The sequence below is a fragment of the Artemia franciscana genome, chromosome 7 (genome assembly GCF_032884065.1).
Source record: "Artemia franciscana chromosome 7, ASM3288406v1, whole genome shotgun sequence".
In the NCBI taxonomy this organism is placed as follows: Eukaryota; Metazoa; Arthropoda; class Branchiopoda; order Anostraca; family Artemiidae; genus Artemia; species Artemia franciscana.
In genome coordinates, this window is record NC_088869.1 from 55954384 (window position 1) to 55978128 (window position 23745).

General features: G+C 34.1%; 1 protein-coding gene across 1 annotated transcript in view; it reads right to left on the bottom strand.

Moving 5' to 3' along the window:
* LOC136029486 (SANT and BTB domain regulator of class switch recombination-like) overlaps positions 1–23745 on the bottom strand; it is an 84350-nt gene that overhangs the window by 26244 nt on the left and 34361 nt on the right. Inside the window, exons 6-8 of the mRNA XM_065707915.1 lie at positions 14242–14512; positions 7332–7479; positions 169–276 (exon numbers count right to left, since the gene is read on the bottom strand). Of these exons, the coding sequence (XP_065563987.1) occupies positions 169–276; positions 7332–7479; positions 14242–14512 (527 nt within the window). The remainder of the gene's footprint in view (positions 1–168; positions 277–7331; positions 7480–14241; positions 14513–23745) is intronic.

The following is a 23745-nucleotide window of genomic DNA, read 5'->3' on the forward strand; positions in this document are numbered from 1 at the left end:
AAAAAGATTATCTAATCTAGAAAACCATGAACACTATTTAGAATAAGCATGTGGTTCTCAGAGAACTGTTGGCCAAAGTATCAGGCAGATGAATCGCTTGAGGTTTTTGACTCCTGATTCCTGAAATTTTCTCTTATAAGTGGCATATAATTGCTAACATCGACTTACCTTGGCTGCTAAGGTCTTCTAATAACCAAGGAATATGTGGGAGTGGAACAAGGAATCTAGGCTCCGGCTTTTCCAGTGATCCCCATTGATTAATGTCGTCTATCTGGACTTAAATTAAATCAGATATATAAAAATACATTTTAAAACGAAATGACTTTACTTATCGGTTACATAATAAACACTATAGAATTTCGATCGTGAATGATGCAAATATGCCACAAGAAACTGGTGAAGCAACATTTTTATACCACACAATTAGCTTTGGCTTGGTTCAAAAATAAATTGTAGCTATATCTCATTTAAGTAATTAGTTGGTATTTTTGTTTGGTTAGGTTAGGTTAAGTTAATATAATATATGCTATGCTTTACTTTTTTAAATTTTCTTGAATTATAATTTTCTTTTTTGAATCATTAATGATAGGTCATCATCCAAAACGATAATCTTTATAATTTTTGCTATAAGAATGTTGAAATCTCTGAATTTCACTAACATTGTACGAAATATATTTTGTTTTTTCGTCAAAAAATGAAATAAGCTAAGAAATATGAAAATCTGGGAAATCTTAACGAAAAAATTGAAAATCTTCCAAATCGTTACTATAAAAGAAATCCTTTGAATTTCCACAACTAAAATTGAAGATCTTATAATTGAACAGAAAATTAGTCGGTAAGGATTTACCCATCTTAAAATAATATATTTCAAGAATTTACAAAAAATTAAAAATCTATGATTTCACTCGACAAAAATTGAAAAAACATCATAGCTTAGACAAATTGAAAACGGTGAAATCTTTTGACACAAACTGGAAATCTTTGAAATACATTCATATAAAATTTAAAATGTATTTATTTCCATGAGAGATATTGAAAATCTGTGAAATTTTTATATTAAAATGAGAATCCCTGAATTTCTTAGATAAGAGTTGAATATATGATGAATCTTTACGGGAAAAAAACGAAATAAACCCGGCAATGCTTGAAATTTAAGAAATACGCTTGAAAAATTGAAAATCTGTGATTTTGTTGAACAAAATTGAAATTATGTGAATTCCTTCCATAAAATAGAAAATATGTAAAATTTTTGCACAAAAATTAAAAGTCCCTGAATTTCCCCAAAGAAATTGAAAATAATTTAAATACACTCGATGAAAATGGAAAATAAGTGAATTTCCACGCCAAAAAATTAGTCTTTGAAATTATTAAGACAAAAATAAAATACCTGTGAATTTCCTCGACAAAATTTTAAAATATTCTCGATAAAACTGAACGTTTGTGATTTTGTTTCGACAAAAATTGTAAATCTGTGAATCTCCTCGACAAATATTTAAAATGTGTGAAACCTCTACAACAAAAATGGAAAACCTCTGACTTTCTTTGACAAACTTTGAAAACCTTTGAAATGCACCATACAAAAATTGCAATTCTTTTAATTTCCCAAAATATTTGAAATCTCTACAGCAATCGACAAAAATTTCAAATGTGTGAAGCCTTTACAACAAAAATGGAAAATTTTTCAATTCCCTTGACAAAAAGTGAAAACCTTTAAAATATGCCTCACAAAAATTGCAATTCTGTGAATTTTCCACAATGGAAACTAAAAAATGTTTAAAATCTATACAGCAATGATGAAAATTTCTAAATTTTCTTGAAAAATTAAAAATGGTGAGTTATTTATGAAAAAGATCAAAAAGACAAGGTAAGGGTGACAAAAATAAAATTCTGTGAATTTCTCCAACAGAAATGAAATGTTTGAGACACTTGATGAAAATTTAAGATATGGGATTTTTTCAACAAAATTGAAAGTCTGTGAAACTCCTCGGCAAAAAAATGAAAATCTGTGAAATGTTTATAGCAAATATTGGAAATTTCCGGAGCAAAAAAATATCTTGATGAAAGCTGAAAATCTTTACAAAATCAAAAATATTCGAAATTCTTTCGATAAAGACTGAAAGTCTGTGAGTTTCCTGGACAGAAATTTAAAATGTGTGAAACCTTTACAAAAAAATGGAAAATCTCTCAATTCCCTTGACAAAAATAGAAAACCTTTAAATATGCCCTACAAAAATTGCAATTCCGTGAATTTTCTAGGATGGAAGCTAAAAAATGTTAGAAGTCTATACAGCAATAATGAAAACCTCTAAATTTTCTTGATGAAAAGAAATTGCAACTCTTTGAATTTCCTACGACGAAATTTGAAATATTTGAAATCTCTACAGCAATCTCCTCGATAAAAATTTAAAATGTGTTAAATCTTCACAACAAAAATGGAAAATTTTTCAATTTCCTTGACAAAAATTGAAAACCTTTAAAATTTACCTTACAAGAATTGCAATTCTGTGAATTTTCCAGGATGGAAACTAAAAAATGTTTGAAACCTATGCAGCAATAATGAAAACCTCTAAATTTTCTTGAAAAATTAAAATTTTTGAGTTATTTATGTCAAAGATCAAAAAGACGAGGTAAGGGTGACAAAAATAAAATTCTGTGAATTTCTCCAACAGAAATGAAATGTTTGAGACACTTGATGAAAATTTGAGATATGTGATTTTTTCAACAAAATTGAAAGTCTTTGAAACTCCTCGGCAAAAAAAATTAAAATCTGTGAAATATTTTCAGCAAATATTGGAAATTTCTGAAGCAAAAAAACATCTCGATGATAGCTGAAAATCTTTATAAAATCAAAAATATTTTCGAAATTGGCTCGATAAAAACTGAAAGTCTGTGATTTTGCTCAACAGAAATTGGAAGTCTGTGAGTCTCCTCGATAATAATTTAAAATGTCCGAAACCTTTACAACAAAAATGGAAAATCTCTTTTCCCTTGACAAAAATTGAAAACCTTTATAATATGCCTTACAAAAATTGCAATTCTTTGAATTTTCTAGGGTGGAAACGAAAAAATGTTTGAAGTCTATACAGCAATAATGAAACCTCTTAATTTTCTTGATAAATTGAATATTTGTTAGTTATTTATGACAAAGACCAAAAAGACGAAGTAAGCATGACAAAAATAAAAATATGTGAATTTCTCTAAAAGAAATACAAAGTATGAAAAACATGATAAAAATTTAAGATGTTTGATTTTCGTTCAACAAAAATTGAAAGTCTGTGAAACTCTTCGGCAAGAAATGAAAAGCTGTGAAATATTTACACCAAATGTTGAAAATCTGTTGAAAATTGAAAACCTTTAAAATTTGCCCAACAAAAATCGAAAATCTGTAAATTTCCACGACAAAAATTGAGAATCTTCAATAGATTTACGGCAAAAATTGAAAATCTCTTGATGTCCTCAACAAGAAATAAAAATATTAGAAATTAGCTCAACGAAAATTGGAAATATGTGAATTTTCACGACAAGAACAGAAAGTCTTCTAAGCATGTTTGATAACAGTTCAAAATTTCTGATTTTCCTCGAAAAACTTAAAAATTTGTGAAATACTTGGGCAAAAACCGAAAAGACGAAATAAGCTGGACAAAAATTAAATTCTTTTTGACAAAAAATCAAACTCCTTTAATTTCCCTGACAAAATTTAATCTTTTTAAATACGCTTAATTTATTTATTTATTAATACCAAATACGGTAAGCTTTCAAGCTTGTCGCAAGCTTGAAATATATATATATATATATATATATATATATATATATATATATATATATATATATATATATATATATATATATATATATATATATATATATATATATATATATATATATATATATATATATATACAATTGAAAATTGGCAAATATTGAAAATCTGCTAATATTTTCAACAAAATTTGAATATATCTTAAATTTGGTTTTAGTATGAATCTTTACCTATCTGTTTTTGGAAAGTATTGTTTTCTAATTTATTCCTGTTTGTTTTATTGCCAAAATTTTATTTTTTGTCAAAATTATTATCTACTTCAAAGAGGGATTGCTGTACACAAAATATCAAACCGCAAGAAAAGTATTGTTTAACCCCCGTTGTGACGTCTATAACAAAGTAATTGTTTGATCCCCTTTTTCTTAACATTGCATTCATCAGAACTAAGAAAAAATGACTTCAGATTGGGGCTGCATTTTTTGCTTCCGGTTGGGTTGATCAGATAATAATAAGTTCAAGTCAAAATTGCAACCAAAAGCCAAGGAACAATCCTTGTCAATACCTGGTCAATACTAAATTTTCATTGAAACTACTAATGATCGAATAATCCATTGCCAAAGCCACCATTCTAAACTACCTTCAATAAAAATAAGAATAAAACTTTTTTATGGTCATAAGAGATTGTATTTCAGAAGTTACTATATTTGCCTTCTTTTTTTTCCTGTATCCCCCTCCCCCCCTAATGTGTGGAAATAGTTATAATATTAATTGTGGTTAATAGTTTCGCTAATTTACAAGAAGTTTCTGAAAAGAAGTAAATGGAAACATGTAATAATGTAAGTTAATTCATTATTCCATCTTGCGCTTCCAATTTTAATAAACTATATGAATTTAATCCATAATACCTGGCTAGGGAACATTTCTCGCTGAAAAAAAAAAATTTTGTATTAAGTATTTTGTAATAAGACCGACATCATTATAGCAAAGTTAAAAGCAAAATCATATGGGGCCACTAAAAGTCATTTAAAAAACACTTCAAAGTAAGGGCTTCAGCTTAATACTCTTAGCTACTGCTTGAATATTGTAGGCGCCCCCTTCGGAGAACCTGAATGCCCACAATGTCTTTTGGCTTAGTTCAAAATGCCCTTCATCATTCATCTGAAATTTTCAAGTTAATGACGTTAGTGGTTCCTGACTTGTGGCAAATACACCCTTTTGACAACCCTAGGGCATATGCCATGCTATTTATTCAACATCCTCTGAAATTCTCAGCTTAATACCCTTAAGACTTCCTGAAATGTTGTAGATACATTCCTTTTGACAACCTGGATGTTCATAGTTTCTTTCAATTTAGTTCAATATTCTCTGAAAATTTCAACTTATTCTATAAGTTGTTCCTTAAATACTGTAGTAAAGCCCTTGTGACAACCTGGATGCATACTGTGTTTTTTAGTTTAGTTCAAAATCCCCCACAGTATTCTCTGGAATTTCCAGCTTAATACCCTTAACCCCTCATGAGGCATTTCAGATTAGCCTTTTGAACAACCTGGATGCACATACTTTCTTTTGATATAGTTTAGCGCACCCTCATCATTCCCTTGAACGCATAGCACATGTTTTCTTTGTTGCTCCTGATATATAGCAGATAAGCCTTTTTAAAAACCTGGATGCGTATAGTTCCTTTTGATATTGTTCAAAGTCTGCCTTTAACATTCCCTGCAAGTTTAAACTTAATATACTCTTTGCTGTTCCTGAGATGTTGCAGGCACGCCAGTTTGAAAACACGGATATACATAGTGCCTTTTGATTTAGTTCAACATCCCCTTCAACATTTCTTGGATGTCTGAACATAAAACCCTTAATACTGGTTCTGGAAGTAATCCTGACACGCCCTTTTGACAACGTGGACACTCACAGTTTATTTTGATTTAAATCAAAACCCCTCCAGTATTCCCAAAAATTTTCAACTTAATCTCCTTAGCAGTTCCTGAAATATTGCAAGTGCACCCTTCTGTTTACATTTACTTTTAATTTACATTAACATTACTCTCAGCATTCTCTGAAAGTTTCACCTCAGTACCATTAGCTGTGCCTGAAATACTACAGGTGAGCCCCTTCGATATACTGGATGCACATAGTTTATTTGATTTAGTTCAACATACACCTTAATATTACCAGGAGGTTTCAACTTATTAGCTTTAACCCTTCCCATGGTATAGTACAAGTCCCTGTTTTCCATTATAAAATGTGTGCTTAAACAATTGCTAATTGTCATTGTATACGACCTTTGCCTCACGCTCGGTAGGGATTTATGTTATCCCCAGACGCATAACCAGACCTTTCACATAATTTAATCAAAATGGCTATCTGAAAATTTTGATAATATGCCTTTGGAGGTTAAGGGGCTCATGTAGCAAAAAGGAGCAAGGGACGGAGACTGGTTGCACTCTAATCAGTTTTGAACGTTACAAAAGGTACTAAAACTTTTAATTTTCAATCGAACGAGCATTCTCCGTCACTCATCTTTTCTAAAAACCCCTCGCCACTCTCCCAGAGGGGTACAGCCATTGATATAGCCATTTCGTTCAGAATAGTCAAATGTCCAATAAAACTGCTCAAGGGATAAGATGACCCCAGTGGTTTGGGGGAGGCAATAGCTAAACTCATGTTTCAGTCGTTTCTATTCGTTTTAATTTTAACTGGAATGTTCATTTTAACCTCTACTCGTTTTGGGACTTATTTACTCATTTATATCAATATGTGTTATCTTTAGATTCGATGTGAGCAAATTTATTCTGCTTTTTTTGGGTTTTATTTATTCTTTGATAGTAATTTCTGGCCGTTTTTACGTCAATCTAGTGTTATTTTTATTGAGATTCCATAAATAAAGATAATCAAACGTTGTTGTAACAGAGACTGTTTGTGGTTAAAAGTAAAATTTAGAATAATTTTACAAAGTAAATTATAACCAGAGGCCTCCAATAAGCCTTATTAGTCCTGTTAAAACAAATTTGAAAAAATCCAGAAGACTTCTGAGCTTTAGAAGATAGTAGAATTTGAGTTTTGGATTATTTGAATTTTGAATCCGTTAATTTGGATTAAAATCAAGTAGTTGTGGGCATCAAGCTATGGCTAATTGTAGAAAAAGCCAAGACGGATGGTCAGATTGAGTGAGAGGGAAATCCTGCATAAGCCTTACTTGGATTATATAAAACTGACGTCAGTTCATTTGTTAATAGATAAGTCTATTTATAGATAAGTCTATTAATCCGTCCATGCGTCATTCCTAGGAAAGAACTAAGGTAAACAGTCATAGAACTAAGATAGTCATAGAAGCTATAGTGTTCCAAGCGTTTGGTTAAATGGCACGGCTAAACGGTGGGAGTAAGCATGACTCTCTTATTTAACCAATATTTGTTGTTAATGTTGTTTTCTGACATTTTTTCTGAGAAATTTATTCTATTTTGTCAGAGCTTAAGGTCACAATAGGGTTCAAGACCTTTTTTTAGGGCCGTAGTGTCCATACTTGCCTCATACCAGACGCACCAATGGATATAGAAAAAGTACTTACCAGAGCAGAGATTTTTTTGATAAGGAGACATTTTTGAAAATTGTTGCAGTATAGACTGCTTATGCTTTAAAAAGAAATCCACTACCTTTGCCATTACTTCATCTTCCAAAAACTTGGGTGATATTTTATGCTCGCGCAATCTACAACCCTAAAAGAGCAAAATTGTAAATTGATTAACATGTAAGGCAGAGCACAATTTATAGAAAGTCTATTCTTGTTTTGACTTCTTTTTATCTTTTCAAAAAAGCTTTTGAGAGGTCATTTATACAATTTATTTTCATATGATACGAACAATCCAAAATTTATTTAATGCTTTGATAACAATATTTAACTTTCATGCTGTTTAAATTTAAAAATAAAGCTACTTTTCTTTAAAAATTATTCTTTTTCAAATAATTTTCTGAAAGCAAAGTCAAATATTCTCTGTCAGTAAAATCTCAGTTTCATTCTTTAATACTTCAAAACTTTACAAGTGTCTTCCAGTTTACAACAACAAAACAGTCTTTTCAATTCCTGTCCCAACTCATCATCTCGAAATCTTGTACTTTTCTTTGCTCATCTCTATACTTATGCCTTCCTCTGCACACAGTTTAAAAATGCCTTCAAGTACACTTTTGGACTTTTGGCTTCAACAGCATTATATAATTAAATTTTAAAAAACAAGTTTTTTAACTAAAAGTAAGGAGCGACGTTAAAACTTAAAACGAACAGAAATTACTTCGTATATGAAAGGGGCTAGTCCCTCCTCAGTGCCCCACTCTTTACGCTAAAGTTTGACACTTTCTCTCAACTCTACTTTTTAAAACAGTAAAAAAAAACTTTAGCCGAAAGAGCGGGGCGTTGAGGAGGGACCAGCCCCTTTCATATACGAAGTAATTTCTGTTTGTTTTTAAGTTTTAATGTCGCTCCTTACTTTCAGTTAAAAAAACTTGTTTTTGTATTTAATTTATGAACGCTTTAGAATTAATGCATGTTTTCATTTTGGCTCTCCGCAGATGAGTAATTAAAACGAAATTTGCATATTTATTTTTTAATGGTTTTCTGGCTTTTTTAATTTTTTAATGGCTAAATGGCTTTCTCATAGTTTTGATCGAAAGATTTTGGGGAAAAAAAAGCGGTGGAGGAGGCATAGTCACCCACCCCCCAGTTTTTTGGTTACTTAAAAAGGCAACTAGAACATTTAATTTTTTACAAACATTTTTATTAGTAAAAGATATACTTAACTTATGAATTAGATTACGTAACGAACTTTTGTATTTGTATGTTTTTAATACGTATATGAGGGGGTTTACCCCCTCAGCAGTACCTCGCTCTTTACAACAAAGCTTAAGTTTTGTCCTAATTCCTTAAGAATGACCCCTGAATCACAAAGGCCGTAGAAAAAATAGTTGAAATTACTAAAAATACTTTAGCGTTAAGAGTGAGGTATTGAGGAGGGGACAATCCAACTCATATGCGTAGTAATTTTTGTTCGTTTTAATGCTGCTCCTTACTTTCAAATGAAAAAAATTTTTCATATTTTTTTTTACTAATGCTAGATAATTAATCCATGAAAAGTTCCCCCAACATATCCCCCTCTTCTCAACAAATCCCCCCAACCAAAAAAATCCCTCTGAAAACGTCTGTACACTTCCCAATAACCATTACTATTTCTAAGCACAGGTCAAAGTTTGTAACTTGTAGCCCCTCCCACGGGGACTGTGGGGGAGTAAGTTATCCTCAAAGACATAGTTATAAGGTTTTTCGACTATGCTTAATAAAATGGCGATCTCAGAATTTTGATCTGCTGACTTTGGGAATATGATTAGTGTGGGAGGGGGCCTAGGTGCCCTCCAATTTTTTGGTCACTTAAAAAGGGCACTAGAACTTTTTACTTCCGTTTTTTTATTTCTCTTGCTATATTCTAGGACCACTGGGTCGACACGATCACCCCTTGGGAAAAAAAAAAAAAAAAACAAACAAACAAGCAAATAAACACGCATCCGTGATCTGCCTTCTGGCAAAAAAATACAAAATTCCACATTTTTTTTAGATAAGAGATTGAAATTTCTACAATATGGTTCTCTGATACGCTGACTCTGATGGTGTGATTTTCGTTAAGATTATATGACTTTTAGGGGGTGTTTCTTCCTATATTCTAAAATAAGGCAAATTTTCTCAGGCTCGTAACTTTTGATAGATAAGATTAAACTTGATTAAGCTTATATATTTAAAATCAGCATAAAATGCAATTCTTTTGATGTAGCTTTGCTAACGAAATTCCGTTTTTTAGAGTTTCAGTTACTATTGAGCCGGGTCACTCCTTACTACAGTTCGTTACTACGAACTGTTTGATTTGTGTAACAAAGAATCTAAACCTTTTCCCATCATTTGAGTTTTTGAAAACTATGTTTATTTTAAATACTATGCTTTTGTTTTTCAAATCTCCAAACGCAAATAAAAAATTAATCACTACCAAAATTCCAGATGCCTGGAAAGTACAAATAAAAATAAACTAAATGTTTAATATATAATTATTGTAATTCCTGGAAAATCAGCAATTTAAAAATTTATTTTAGTTTAGCTTGTATTCATATTTTTCAAAATTACAAATATAAAAGAAAATAGTTTTAGTATATTTTGTTTTCAGTAAAGGGTATGTGACGCCACAAGCTTTACACTTAAGTGGCTAGGGAACGAAGAAAAAAGTAGTGGCTAAACTTCTGTTTTTAGTACTTTTTGTTCGTTTTATGTTTGACTTGAATAGTTAATTTAAATTTTATTCGTTTAAAAAAATATTTACTCATTTATGTCTGTACCTGTTATCTCTATGTTTTCCATTATTGTTTACCATAATATCTGCTCGATTTGGATTTCATTTATTCTTTAATAGTAATTTCTGGTCGTTTTTAGTTTGAATTATGGATTTCATTAAAGAGGATTGGAATTCAATTAAAAAGGAATTTTTCTCTGGATGGATTTTGGTTTTTAATTGCTTAGGTTTTGTTATTGGCTAATATAATGAATATTTCTCCAGTTTTTCATGTCTGGCAAATTCCGATTTAACAGTTCTAATTAGTGCCTTTTGATATGTTTCCACACCCTTTTCAACATTCCTCAAAAGCTTCAAAGATTTGCCATTACATTAGCCGTTCCTACAATATTTTATACATGCCCTTCTGAAAATTAAGATGAACATAGTATCTTTTGACTGAATATTCTGACCTTTAGTCAGTCCTAAGACATTGTAGACAGTCTATTTTGATAATCTGGATGCACATAGTGTCCTTTTGATTTAGTCTAACATCTCCTTCAGCAAATCTCGATGGTTCAAGCACTGTTCAGTATGCCCTGAAAGTTTCAACTTAATGTGCTAAGATGTTATTGAGATATTGCTGATGCACCCTTTTGAATATAAGCATGCACATTGTGTGCTTTCGATGTCGTTTACTGCTTCCTGAAAGTAGTCACAAGTAGATGTAATACCAAATTGTGAGTATTCACAATCACAGTCACAAGCTGTTGCAGTCAGAAGTAGTTATTGTCGCAGTCACAACCAGTCGAATTTGCCGTCGCATTAGTAGCAGTAATAGTGGTCCTGAAAGTATAAATTTAATACCTATACCCGTTTGTAAGATATTGCATATACGCCTTTTTGAAAAACTTGGATACAGATAGTGTCTTTTAATTTAACTGAACATACTCCGAAACATTCTCCCAAATTTCACCTTAATACCCTTTATCTTTCCGGACTCACCCAGGATCAAGCATTCCCTCGTTTCCAAATGATGAACCCTACATGCCAAAGATGAATAAACTGGATAATTTATTATCCTTGTCCAGGGGGCTGTGGGGGCATGGCATCCACGGAGGCACACCTATTTGAGCTTATGTGTATTTTAAGCAAAATGTCTTTAAAGATTTCTATCAGTGTTGAGGGAGCTTTTAGAAGGGCAAAAGGGGGAATGATTGCCTACTTTTCCCTTTTCCACATCCCTCTTAACATACCTTCAAAGTTCAGGTTAATATCCTAAGCCATTCCTAAGATATTGCTGATGTGCCTTTTTCACAATACTCCTGCATATAGAGTGTTTTGATTTTGATTTGCATCCTCCTCAACGTTTTGGAAAAGTTTTACCCTGATACTTTCAGCCTTTCCAGAGACCCAGGATCAACATGCCTCCTTTTCCGAACAACCAACTTTACATGTAAACCGTGTGCAACTTATATAAAGTATAGCACTTGCCACTGGGCTTTGAGAGGCTGTGTCATCCCTGGAGGCATAGTTATCTGACTCGAACAAGATGGCTATGTCAAGACTTTGGTCAAATATTTTATAGGGGCATCTAGAAAGAAAACGGAAGGGTAACTGATTTCCAACAGAGGAATTTTTAACGTCCTTATTATGCTCTGAAAGTTAGAACTTAAGACACTCAGCTGTTCTTAAAATATTGCAAATACACCTTATTATAAACTGGATGCACATAGTATTTTTTTTATTTAATTTAACATACCGTTCAACATTCCCTGAAGTTTTGCGTTATATTACCCTTATCTTTACAAACATACCATGAATCAAACATCCGCCTTTTCTTAATGATAAATCTTGTATGTAAGAAAGGGTATTGGTATAATTTATATTCCTTATCCCAAGGGCTCTGGGGGCATTGCATACCCAGAAGCAAAATTACTAGACCTTTTGCCTGTTTTTAGCAAATTACATTTTCAAAATTTTGATCAGTGATAAGGGAAGTGAGATTCTGGGGCAGCTACTCCCTGCCCAGGCCAAGAACTGCCACTGTCCCTTCAATATGAATTGACTCTGAGGAAAAAATAGTATTAAAAATAAAACTATGAAGGCTTATAACTCTTTACCATGGGCAACTCTATAGGGTTGCCTCTGATTCTCTCTCTTTCTCTTTCACTCTCTCATTTTCTCTCTCTTTCTCTCACTTCTCTTTCTCCCTCCCCCAAGCGTAAGCTTTAGACCTTAGTTCTTCCATAGCTATTGCTCGCACACAAAACATCTGTGATGTGTCTCCCCTCGTCCCGAAACGGTGCTGCAGTGGTAATTTCTTCCCATTCAGGTATTAATAAGTTCTCAGTCGTCCTCAGACCTTGGTCAAAAGTTCGCTGTATGTTTGGACAACCTCGTCTTCTTCCGCCCACCTGACTTCTAATCGCAGGCTATCTGAGGAACGTGACCTTCTTTCACACGGAGTAGATGTCCTAAATATGTCTACATCTTCTTCCTTAGTATAACAGAAATGAGAGGTTGACTGGTTCTGCTGTGAATTTCAGCATTAGAGATTTTTCAGTTGCAAGCTTGTACTTAAAATTATCCTCAGGTACTTATTTTCGAATGCAAAGATTCTATTTTCGAAGTAATGTTTCATTTTTACAGTATTTTCTAGCGTAGAGCAGCCTGGAGAGCACATTGTATGAAAGCTGTCACTCCATAATGGCTTCCTAAATACACCTCGGTTATCCCTGTCCAGTGCGTCGAACGTGGCTAATACTACTACTACAACTACTGCTACTAATGCTACAACTGTGAATGCTCACATCTACTGCTACGATACTTAAAACTACTTAAACTGCGGTTGGTTACGATTGCGACTTCAGCTACATGAGACAGTAGCTTCTTGAAACTGCTACTGTCGCTACTCCCGATTTTACCTACTTATGGCTGTCACTGTTTGAGACTCTGACTGTAACTACTTGTGGCTGTGGCTGTTACCATTTACGACCGCTTGAGGCAGAGACTACTTGCGTACAACTGCAAATACTTGTGACTACAAATTTTTGTGATTGCCATTCCTTGCAACATTGAATAATTGCAACTAGTACTACTATTTCGCGATTTCAAATGTAACTACGACTGCTAATGTTGTTGCTACAACTCCTGCTATTAATACTACCCCGCCTATTGGAGCAAATCAGAAGCGTTTAAACGCCCGTGACAACTTGTGACTGTGACTTTGTTGTGACTACGACTACTTACGACTGTAACTTCAAGTACTTATGACTGATACTACTGTTACTTACGACTGAGACTAATCGTGATTCTGACTGTGACTACATCTAAAACTATTTGTGACTGTGAATGATTGCGACTACTATTGCTACTACCACTAATGTAGTTTTGATTTTGACTGCGATTGCTACCACTTCTTCCACTGCTACTACAATCGCTACAATAACTATTGTACTCCTCCAGGTTGTCGAAATGGCATAGATGCACAACTGGGGAATAGGACTGGCTAACTCCCCATATACCTTCTAAAGACTAGAATATAATAGACAATTTACTGGAAACAAAATAGATTTTAACATTTTTTTTTGTAATAAATTCAGAATTTCTAAGACCTTCAACGGTGAAAATAAATATATAATGAAGTGTTAATTACATTTCATTTTATGTCTTCAGTAGTTTTGGCTGTTATGGTGATTTTCTTCTTTTTTTTTATTGACGTTATGACAAAAACCCACAATTAGGAATGATTCTAGTCTTTAGAAGGCATACGAGGCATTATCCTGTTTGTGGTATTTTCGGTTCTTTTTAAGTTTAATTTGATTATTCATTGAAAACTTTTTTCGCTTTGGGATTTACTTATATTTTGATGGTAATTTATATTTTTGTTACTCTTGAATTGCTCTTTCAATTTAGTTCTAATCGTTTTAGGCTTAATGTAACTCTTTAATTTTCTTTAAAAAACTTCTTTTTTCGTTTTGTTCTTTAAAGAAGACCTTTTTAAATCGATTCTTACAAGACCGGATCAAATTCTTGGCAGTGGTTTACCTTGCTCTACCTTGAGCATTCATCAAATGGTGTCCCTCAGGGACACCATGAATACCCTGAGCATTCATCAAACGAGCATTCATCAATGGTGTCCCTATTCTTAGCGCTATAAACTCAAATAATACTAACCGTATTTTCAGGCAGAAGGTGGAAACGATAAGCCATAGTACCACAGCACGGGTATCTTCCAGAAGGCAAGTAAATGTTCCTGTGCTTTTGATATACAGGACTGTCGGGATGGAATCGACACTTGTTGTAGTGAGCAAATGTGAAAGCCGTGCCACACTGACTGCACATTGCGTAGTGACTTTCTCCCCATAAATACCAATAGATGCTTGACCAAGAACGCAGCTCATTCTTCAATTGCCTAAGGTGATTGTCTAGTGACCAGTTCGGGTCTCTAAAATAAAACAAGTTTTATTTTTGATCTTTTCTTCTTTATAAAAAAAATTCATTCTTGATAGATCTGTCATTGGAGATTAGTTCAACCCTTATTATTATGGAAAGGGCAGAGATGATAGTTAGTAAACATCTGCTGGTCCCTTATTTGGACTGTCCTTTCATTGCTCATCACACTAAAATTTACCTAGATGGTGTTGGATATTTTTGTTTGTTTTTTTCTCAGAGGGAAGCTTCAATTTCCTCTTTGATGAGTTTCTTACACAATTATTAAATTCGACTTCTGGTCAGAAAATGTTTTTTTAGAGCAGGAAGTTACTGATGTGCGTATTCATTGAAAAGAAAAAGTGTAATTATGCACATCTCTTCTAAAGAGGAAATGTGACGCCAAGAAATTATGATTAAAGACAGAAAAACAATAGATGAAAAATCGGAAAAGAACAAAGACTAGATTCTGTAAAGCTACTTGACCAGATTTTGCTGTTGATCTGGCATCACGCCACACTTTATCATGGAAGAATAGAATAAATAGCAAGAATGTACCCTGTATCCTATTTTATCCCTGTATATATCTTTCCACAAATTCTGATTGGCAGTTAATATTGACAGTGACCATCAAGAAAAACTATTAAGGAAATAATTCTGAAATTTAAAACAGAAAATTATAACTGCAAATAGCTTTCTCAGAAGCTAGTGCCCTGAATACATGCGTGTTGAAATGGCACTAATTAACTAAACACTCTAGACTGAACATACCCAGAGCTCATAATTTGCAGGTATCGTCAACCCGAGCCAGCGAGGGATAAACTAAATGTTCAGTTTTCTCAAATTTCAAAACTAGTTTTATTAAATTATTTTAATTTTATTTGACTATTTTATCTAGTTGATCCTACCTATTACAAATGTTGTAAACGCTATATGTGAAACATATTTTAAAATTATGAATAATGGGAGAAAACCTCGATGGTACGGAAGAAAGACTCATAAATAAACATTACTGTTAGAAAATCCAAGACCTGAGTTAAAAAGCATAGGAATGGGAGAGTTGGTCGTACCTAACAAACGTAAGTCGGATTATTCTGTGTTGTATAGTACTGAATTATAGTGTACGGCATAAACATGTGACGCTGCAAAATTTATTCAACACACCTTGGTTATTCATGAGCTGTTCTATTCTTTCGGAAGTTTCGTCTCAGGGGTAGTGTGCACCATGTCACACGGAAGCACATCTTGACCCTGGTTAGTCAAAGCGGACTGTTACAAAAACTTCTTAAAGACCAATGCTGGTGTAAGCAATAATACACTACTTTTTTTGGCCAGTAAATTCATGCTTAATAATACCCCAAAAGTAGAATTTTCTACGGAATGAGCTGTAGGGAATATTACATTATAGTGACGTGACCTGGTATCATAGGCTAAAAAGTTGTCCAAGTGCCATAATTAAGCCAATCAAGGCATGTGTGCACGTAAACACTTGATGTTATCAATTCTGTGACCATTTTGCTTCAAATGGATATCTAAAAATTTTTCGGCCCTGCTAGACCATAGCTACGCTAAGCGGCATGATCGCTATAGATTGAGCTTAAATCGAATTAATGTTAAATGATTAAAATTTAGTTAAATAGGAAATTTATTAGGAAATAGCTGACCTTGAGACGAAAGATGTGTAGCTTGCCGGTACATATTAAACCAGAGGTATTGCTGTTCAAAGGGGCGGGGGTTCAAGACAAGTGACCCCATGCACTGTTGCCAAGGAGTCCACTGCGGACTAGACTTTTGAAACGATTGCGTCTTCCAGTTCAAATAAATTTTCTTTTAAGAAGGGAGTACTTCGATCTTAATTTTGCCAAGGTGTCACTAGACCCATAAACAGACCTAGCAGGGCCATAAGTTGTTTCCTCAAGTCATAGTGACTGTAAATCCTTGAAAGTTTCATATGTCAACGAAATGAACGACGTCTAACTTTCTATTTAAATACGTTTATATTTGGAACTAGCTGTTGGTGTGGCGCTTGACACCCCCCCCCCAGCCCCCCTGCGCGCGTAAGTCGTTACACGCAATATTAGTTACGCGCCATTATAGTTGTATCCCTGTGTCCCACCTGTGAGTATAGATATATATATATATATATATATATATATATATATATATATATATATATATATATATATATATATATATATATATATATATATATATATATATATATATATATATATATATATATATATATATATATATATATATGTATATATATATATATATATATATATATATATATATATATATATATATATATATATATATATATATTTAACTATGTAAAACTTGCGAATATACAACATTCTTGGATGTCCCATTGTCTGTGCACATAAATAGAATGTCAGGTTTACCGACTCTTGAACATGCAACATATAATTGTCCACGGGAAAAACAATCCGGATTCAGATCTATACCGCATTTTTCTAATGATTGCCCTTGAGCTTTGTTGATGGTTATTGATAATCGAATATTCCCTGTGTCCCTGTCGTCATTTATATATCCCTCTGTGCCCCCTCCCCCAGCATCCCCGTTGGAGTTGTGTCCCTGTGTCCCGGTCGTCATTTATTCCCTGTGTCTCGGTGTCTCGGTTGTCATTTGTGTCCCGGTGTCCCGGTCTGTAATTTCTCTTTGGGTGCCCCGGTCTTCATTTATATCCCCTATGTCCCGGTGTATTGATCTTGATTTTCGATTTGGGCACCAAACGATGTCATTTGGAAACATGAGTTATATTTTCTGATGTTTAATAAAAAACGCTTAGATTCTGACGTAGTTCCAGTAAGCAAAGTCTTCAATGGCTCTGGTGGTGCAGCCAGTTGAGGAAGTTTAACTTTTCCTGAGGCGTAACACATCTACTCAAGCTATAATCATCGACTGGGCTGTACCTGATTCCTCGGCAAGCTTTCTTTTGGCATTATCTCTTTGAACCGCGAGCCTGTTTTCAGGTTGTTCTTGTGATTCCTCGGCACGGTTTTTTTGTAATTTCTCTTTGAGCCGCAAGCCTCTTTTCACGTTGCTTTTGTGATTCCTCGGCACGCTTTCTTTTGGTAATTTCTCTTTGAGCCGCAAGCCTGTTTTTACGTTGATCTTGTGATTCCTCGGCACGAAGTTTTTTTTTGTAAATTCTCTTTGAGCCGCAAACCTGTTTACACTTTGTTCTTGTGATTCCTCGGCAAGCTTTCTTTTGTTACTTTCGCTTTTAGCCACAAGCCTTTTGGTATTAACTCTTTGAGTAGCTTCCTCGGCTGTATTTTCTGCGATTGTAGGATTTATACTAAAATTACTCTTCGAATCGCCCCCCTTATATACTTATAATGACGTCATGTACAAAGCCTTATATACTTATAATCACGTTATATGTGTACAAACACACAAACATACAACTTATATATATATATATATATATATATATATATATATATATATATATATATATATATATATATATATATATATATATATATCTATATATATAAAAATAAGTTGTCTGTCTGTCTGTGGGTCTGTGGATCTGTGGATCAGGTGACGTCATGTTTCGGCTGACGTCATGAAATTAGTTGCCGTCATTTTTGTTATGACGATGCTTAGTATATTGTAAAACACATTAATTTGGTTAATAATATACCATTTAAAACACCAAAATGAACATGCTGGAATAGTCACTCGGTGAGAGAGGGTGTCAGAACGGAGAATGAAGGTCCCAGGTTCAAATCCTGGTTAGGCTAAAAAAGGTAAAAAACTAAAAACTAAAAAAAAAACTGAAAAAACTAAAAAAAGGCAAAAACTACAAAAAAAACTAAAAACTAATAAAAAAATAAAAAAGCCGAAAAACTAAAAAAACTAAAGAAACTAAAAAAAGGAAAAAACTTAAAAAACTAAAAAAAAGGAAAAATGAAAAATAGAAGAGAAAAAGAATACTAATAAAATTAAAAATAAAAATAAAAAAAAGATAAAAAGCTAAAAAAGGTAAAAACCAATAAAAAACTAAAAAGATAAAAAAGGTAAAAAACTAAAAAAAAAATTTCATCTAAAAAACTAAAAAAAACTAAAAAAGGTAAAAACTAAAAGAACTAAAAAAGTAAAAAAAAACTAAAAAAAGGAAAAAACTGAAAAATAAGCGGGATATAAAACAGGGGGATATAAATAGCGACCGGGACACCGGGACATAAGGAATATAAATGAATCAGAAAATACAACTCATGTTTCCAAATGACGTCGTTTGGAGCCCAAATTGAAAATCCAGATCAATTTATGTCTACTTTCAAAGTAAAAGGGCAAATTTATCATAGAGCAGGGTGTCTTCTACCATTCTCAGGCGAGAATCATAAATTTTTACAATTGTACTTCATCAGTGATAGAAATTCTGAATTGAATGCACGTTGCGAAATTTCTCCCAACGTTGAAAGGACAATCGTTTCCAAATTACAACATCTTTTCCACGAAAATAATCATTTAGTGCCTCTGTTCAAAACAGCCATCGATTTGATGCCTACTTATACGCATAAAATTATTATTTCCGCTGACAAAACGCCTCCTGGCCAACATGTGCGTAGATACAATGCTCCAACTATCGACGAAGTGGCCATCGTTATGGTCGGTGATCAGTTTTTACCTCGAGATATTATTCTCAGGGTTTCCACCACACGTGCTACAACTAAAAATAGGCCTACCAATAATACTTTTAAGAAATATAAACCCACCAAAGCTTTGCTATGGCACTCGACTTGCCGTAAAAAAAAACAATGGAAAACCTAATAGAGGCCACAATCTTGACAGGGCCTTTTGAGGGTGAGGCTGTTCTTATTCCTCGCATTCCCAAGATTCCAACGGATCTGCCTTTTCAATATAAAAGATTGCAATTCCCAATTCGATTAGCATTTGCAATCACCATTAACAAAGCTCAAGGTCAATCATTAGAAAAATGTGGTATAGATCTTAATACTGATTGTTTTTCCCATTGACAATTGTACGTTGCATGTTCGAGGGTCGGTAAACCTGACAATCTATTTATATGCAGCGACAATTGGACAGCGAAGAATGTTGTATATTCGCAAGTTTTACGCAGTTAATTTGTATTTTATCTATCTATCTATCTATCTATCTATATAAAAACGAGTTGTATGTATGCATGTTTGTTTGTTTGTAAAAAGAGCGTTTGCATATGATGTCATTATTAGTACATACGGCTTTGTATATGCAGAGACAATGGGAAAGCCAAGAATGTTGTATATTCGCAATTTTTACGTAGTTTAACTCCTGCAGACGAAATGAATGCTTGCCTAAAAATTTCTAATTTATAGGCACACGTAAAAATATTAAAATTAACTACAAATATGCGTGTCCGATTGCAAAACGATGACTCTGGTCAAACAGTAGACTCAATTTCAGGACGTATACAACTACCTGCTGATTTCTGTAATTTAGTGACGTCCAAAAATGAATTGATTGAAAAAGTATTTCCGAATATTCTAAAAAATTATAAAAATAATAAATGGCTAAGTGAAAGAGCGATTCTCGCACCCAAAAATATAGACGTCCATGAAATCAACAATATTGTTTTGAACAAGATTCGAGACCAGGCAGTCCTTTACAAGTCAGTCGACACAGTTTTGGAACCAAATGAAGCGGTTAATTATCCATCTGAATTTTTAAATTCCATAGATCCTTCAGGGTTTCCACCACACGTGCTACAACTAAAAATAGGCGTACCAATAATACTTTTAAGAAATAACCCACCAAAGCTTTGCAATGGCACGCGACTTGCCGTAAAAAAACAATGGAAAACCTAATAGAGGCCACAATCTTGACAGGGCCTTATGAGGGTGAGGCTGTTCTTATTCCTCGCATTCCCATGATTCCAACGGATCTGCTTTTTCAATTTAAAAGATTGGAATTCCCAATTCGATTAGTATTTGCAATCACCATTAACAAAGCTCGAGGTCAATCATTAGAAAAATGTGGTATAGATCTTAATCCTGATTGTTTTTCCCATGGACAATTGTACGTTGCATGTTCGAGGGTCGGTAAACCTGACAATGTATTTATATGCAGCGACAATTGGACAGCGAAGAATGTTGTTTATTCGCAAGTTTTACGCAGTTAATTTGTATTGTATCTATCTATCTATCTATCTATATAAAAACGAGTTATGTGGATGCATGTTTGTTTGTTTGTAAAAAGAGCGTTTGTATATGACGTCATTATTAGTACATACGGCTTTGCATATGCACAGACAATGGGAAAGCCAAGAATGTTGTTTATTCGCAATTTTTGCGTAGTTTGAAACACATATATAAATCTATCTATATTCACAGGTGGGACACAGGGACACAACTACAATGGCGCATAACTAATATGGCGCGTAACGACTTACGCGCGCGGGGGGGCTTGGGGGGGCGCGAAGCGCCCCACCAACTAGGTGTTGGGGTGGCGCGAAGCGCCACCCCAACAGCTAGTATATATATATATATGAGTCTGGCGGGTGACGTCATGTTTGTGTGTTGAATGACGTCATGTTTTTGACTGACGAAATTACATACCGGGACATCGGGACACAAATGACGACCGGGACACCGGCACATAGGGAATATAAATGACGACCGGGACACTCAAAGAGAAAGCGACCGGGACACAAGGAATGTTTGATTAGCAATCACCATCAACAAAGCACCGGGACACAAATGACGACCGGGACAAAGGGAGTTTAAATGACGACCAGGACATAAGTAAAAAAAAACTAAAAAAAAAGGTAAAAACTAAAAAAAACTAAAAAGAAAAAAAAATTAAAAACTAATAAAAAAAAACTAAAAAAGCTAAAAAACTAAAAAAACTAAAAAAGAAAAAAAAAGGAAAAAAAAAGAGCAATAAAGGAGAAAAAAAACTAAAAAAACTAAAAATAAAAAAACAACAAGAAAAAAACTAAAAAAACTAAAAAAAAAGTAAAAACCAAAAAAAAATAAAAGAAAAAAGGGGAAAAATACAAAAATTAATTTCATCATATACCATTTCAAAAACGAATGTATAAACAGACCGGGACACCGGGATAAAAATGACGACCGGGACACAGGGAATATAAATGACGACCGGGACACAGGGACACAACTACAACGGGGACGCCAGGGAGCGCAGGGGGATTTATAAATGACGACGGGGACACAGGGAATGTTCGATTAGCAATCACCATCAACAAAGCTCAAGGGCAATCATTAGAATCATGAGGTATAACTAAAAAAACTAAAAAAAGGTAAAAAACTTAAACCTAAAAAAAGACCAATTCAAAAACGAATGTATATACAGACCAGGACACCGGGACACAAATGACGACCGGGACACCGGGACATAAGGAATATAAATGACGCCCGGGACCCTCAAAGAGAAATCACAGACTGGGACACAAATGACGACAAAGGACACATGGAATATAAATGACGACCGGGACATAGGGACACAACTACAACGGAGACGCCGGGGGGCACAGGGGGATAAATGAATGACGATGGCGACACAAGGAATCGTCGATTAGCAATCACCATCAACAAAGCTCAAGGGCAATCATTAGAATCATGAGGTATAGATCTGAATACGGATTGTTTTCCCATGGACCATTATATGTTGCATGTTCAAGAATCGGTAAACCTGGCAATCTATTTATATGCACAGACAATGGGACAGCATAGAATGTTGTTCGCATGTTTTACGTAGTTAAAAACATATATCTATCTATATATATATAAATAAGTTGTCTGTGTGTGGGTCTGTCGGGTGACGTCATGTTTGTGTGTTGACTGACGTCATGTTTTCGACTGACGAAATTACAGACTGGGACATCGGGACACAAATGACGACCGGGAAACCGGCACATAGGGAATATAAAAGAAAAAAGAAAAAAACTAAAAAAACTAAAAAAAAGTAAAAACCCCAAAAAAAACTAAAAAGAAAAAAAGGGGAAAAATACAAAAATATATTTCATCATATACCATTTCAAAAACGAATGTATATACAGACCGGGACCCCGGGATACAAATGACGACCGGGACACAGGGAATATACATGACGACCGGGACACAGGGACACAACTACAACGGGGACGCCGGGGGCACAGGGGGATATATAAATGACGACGGGGACACAGGGAATGTTTGATTAGCAATCACCATCAATAAAGCTCAAGGGCAATCATTAGAAGCATGAGGTATAACTAAAAAAACTGAAAAAAAGGTAAAAAACTAAAAACTAAAAAAAAGACCAATTCAAAAACGAATGTATATACAGACCGGGAAACCGGGACACAAATGACGACCGGGACACAAGGAATATAAATGACGCCCGGAAACTCAAAGAGAAATCACAGACTGGGACACCGGGACACAAATGACGACCGGGACACGGGGAATATAAATGACGACCGGGACACAGGGACACAACTACAACGGGGACGCCGGGGGGCACAGGGGGATATATAAATGACGACGGCGACCATTGACAAATGACGACGATGGACCATTATATGTTGCATGTTCAAGAGTCGGTAAACCTGACAATCTATTTATATGCACAGACAATGGGACAGCAAAGAATGTTGTATATTCGCAAGTTTTACATAGTTAAAAACATATCTATATATATAAAAATAAGTTGTCTGTGTGTGTGCGTGTGGGTCTGTCGAGTGACGTCATGTTCGTGTGTCGACTGACGTCATGTTTTCGACTGACGAAATTACAGACCGGGACATCGGGACACAAATGACGACCGGGACACCGGGACATAGAGAATATAAATGACGATCGGGACACTCAAAGAGAAAGCGACAGGGACACAAGGAATGTTCGATTAGCAATCACCATCAACAAAGCACCGGGACACAAATGACGACCGGGACACAGGGAGTATAAATGACGACCAGGACATAATTAAAAAAAAACTAAAAAAACTAAAAAAAAAGGTAAAATCTACAAAAATAAAAAGAAAAAAAACCAAAAAGGTAAAAACTACAAAAAAAATAAAAAGAAAAAAGAAAAAAAACTAAAAAAAAAACTAAAAAAAGAGTAAAAACCAAAAAAACTAAAAAGAAAAAAATGGGAAAAACACAAAAATTTATTTCATCATATACCAATTCAAAAACGAATGTTTATACAGACCGGGACACAGGGAATATAAATGACGACCGGGACACAGGGACACAACTACAACGGGGAC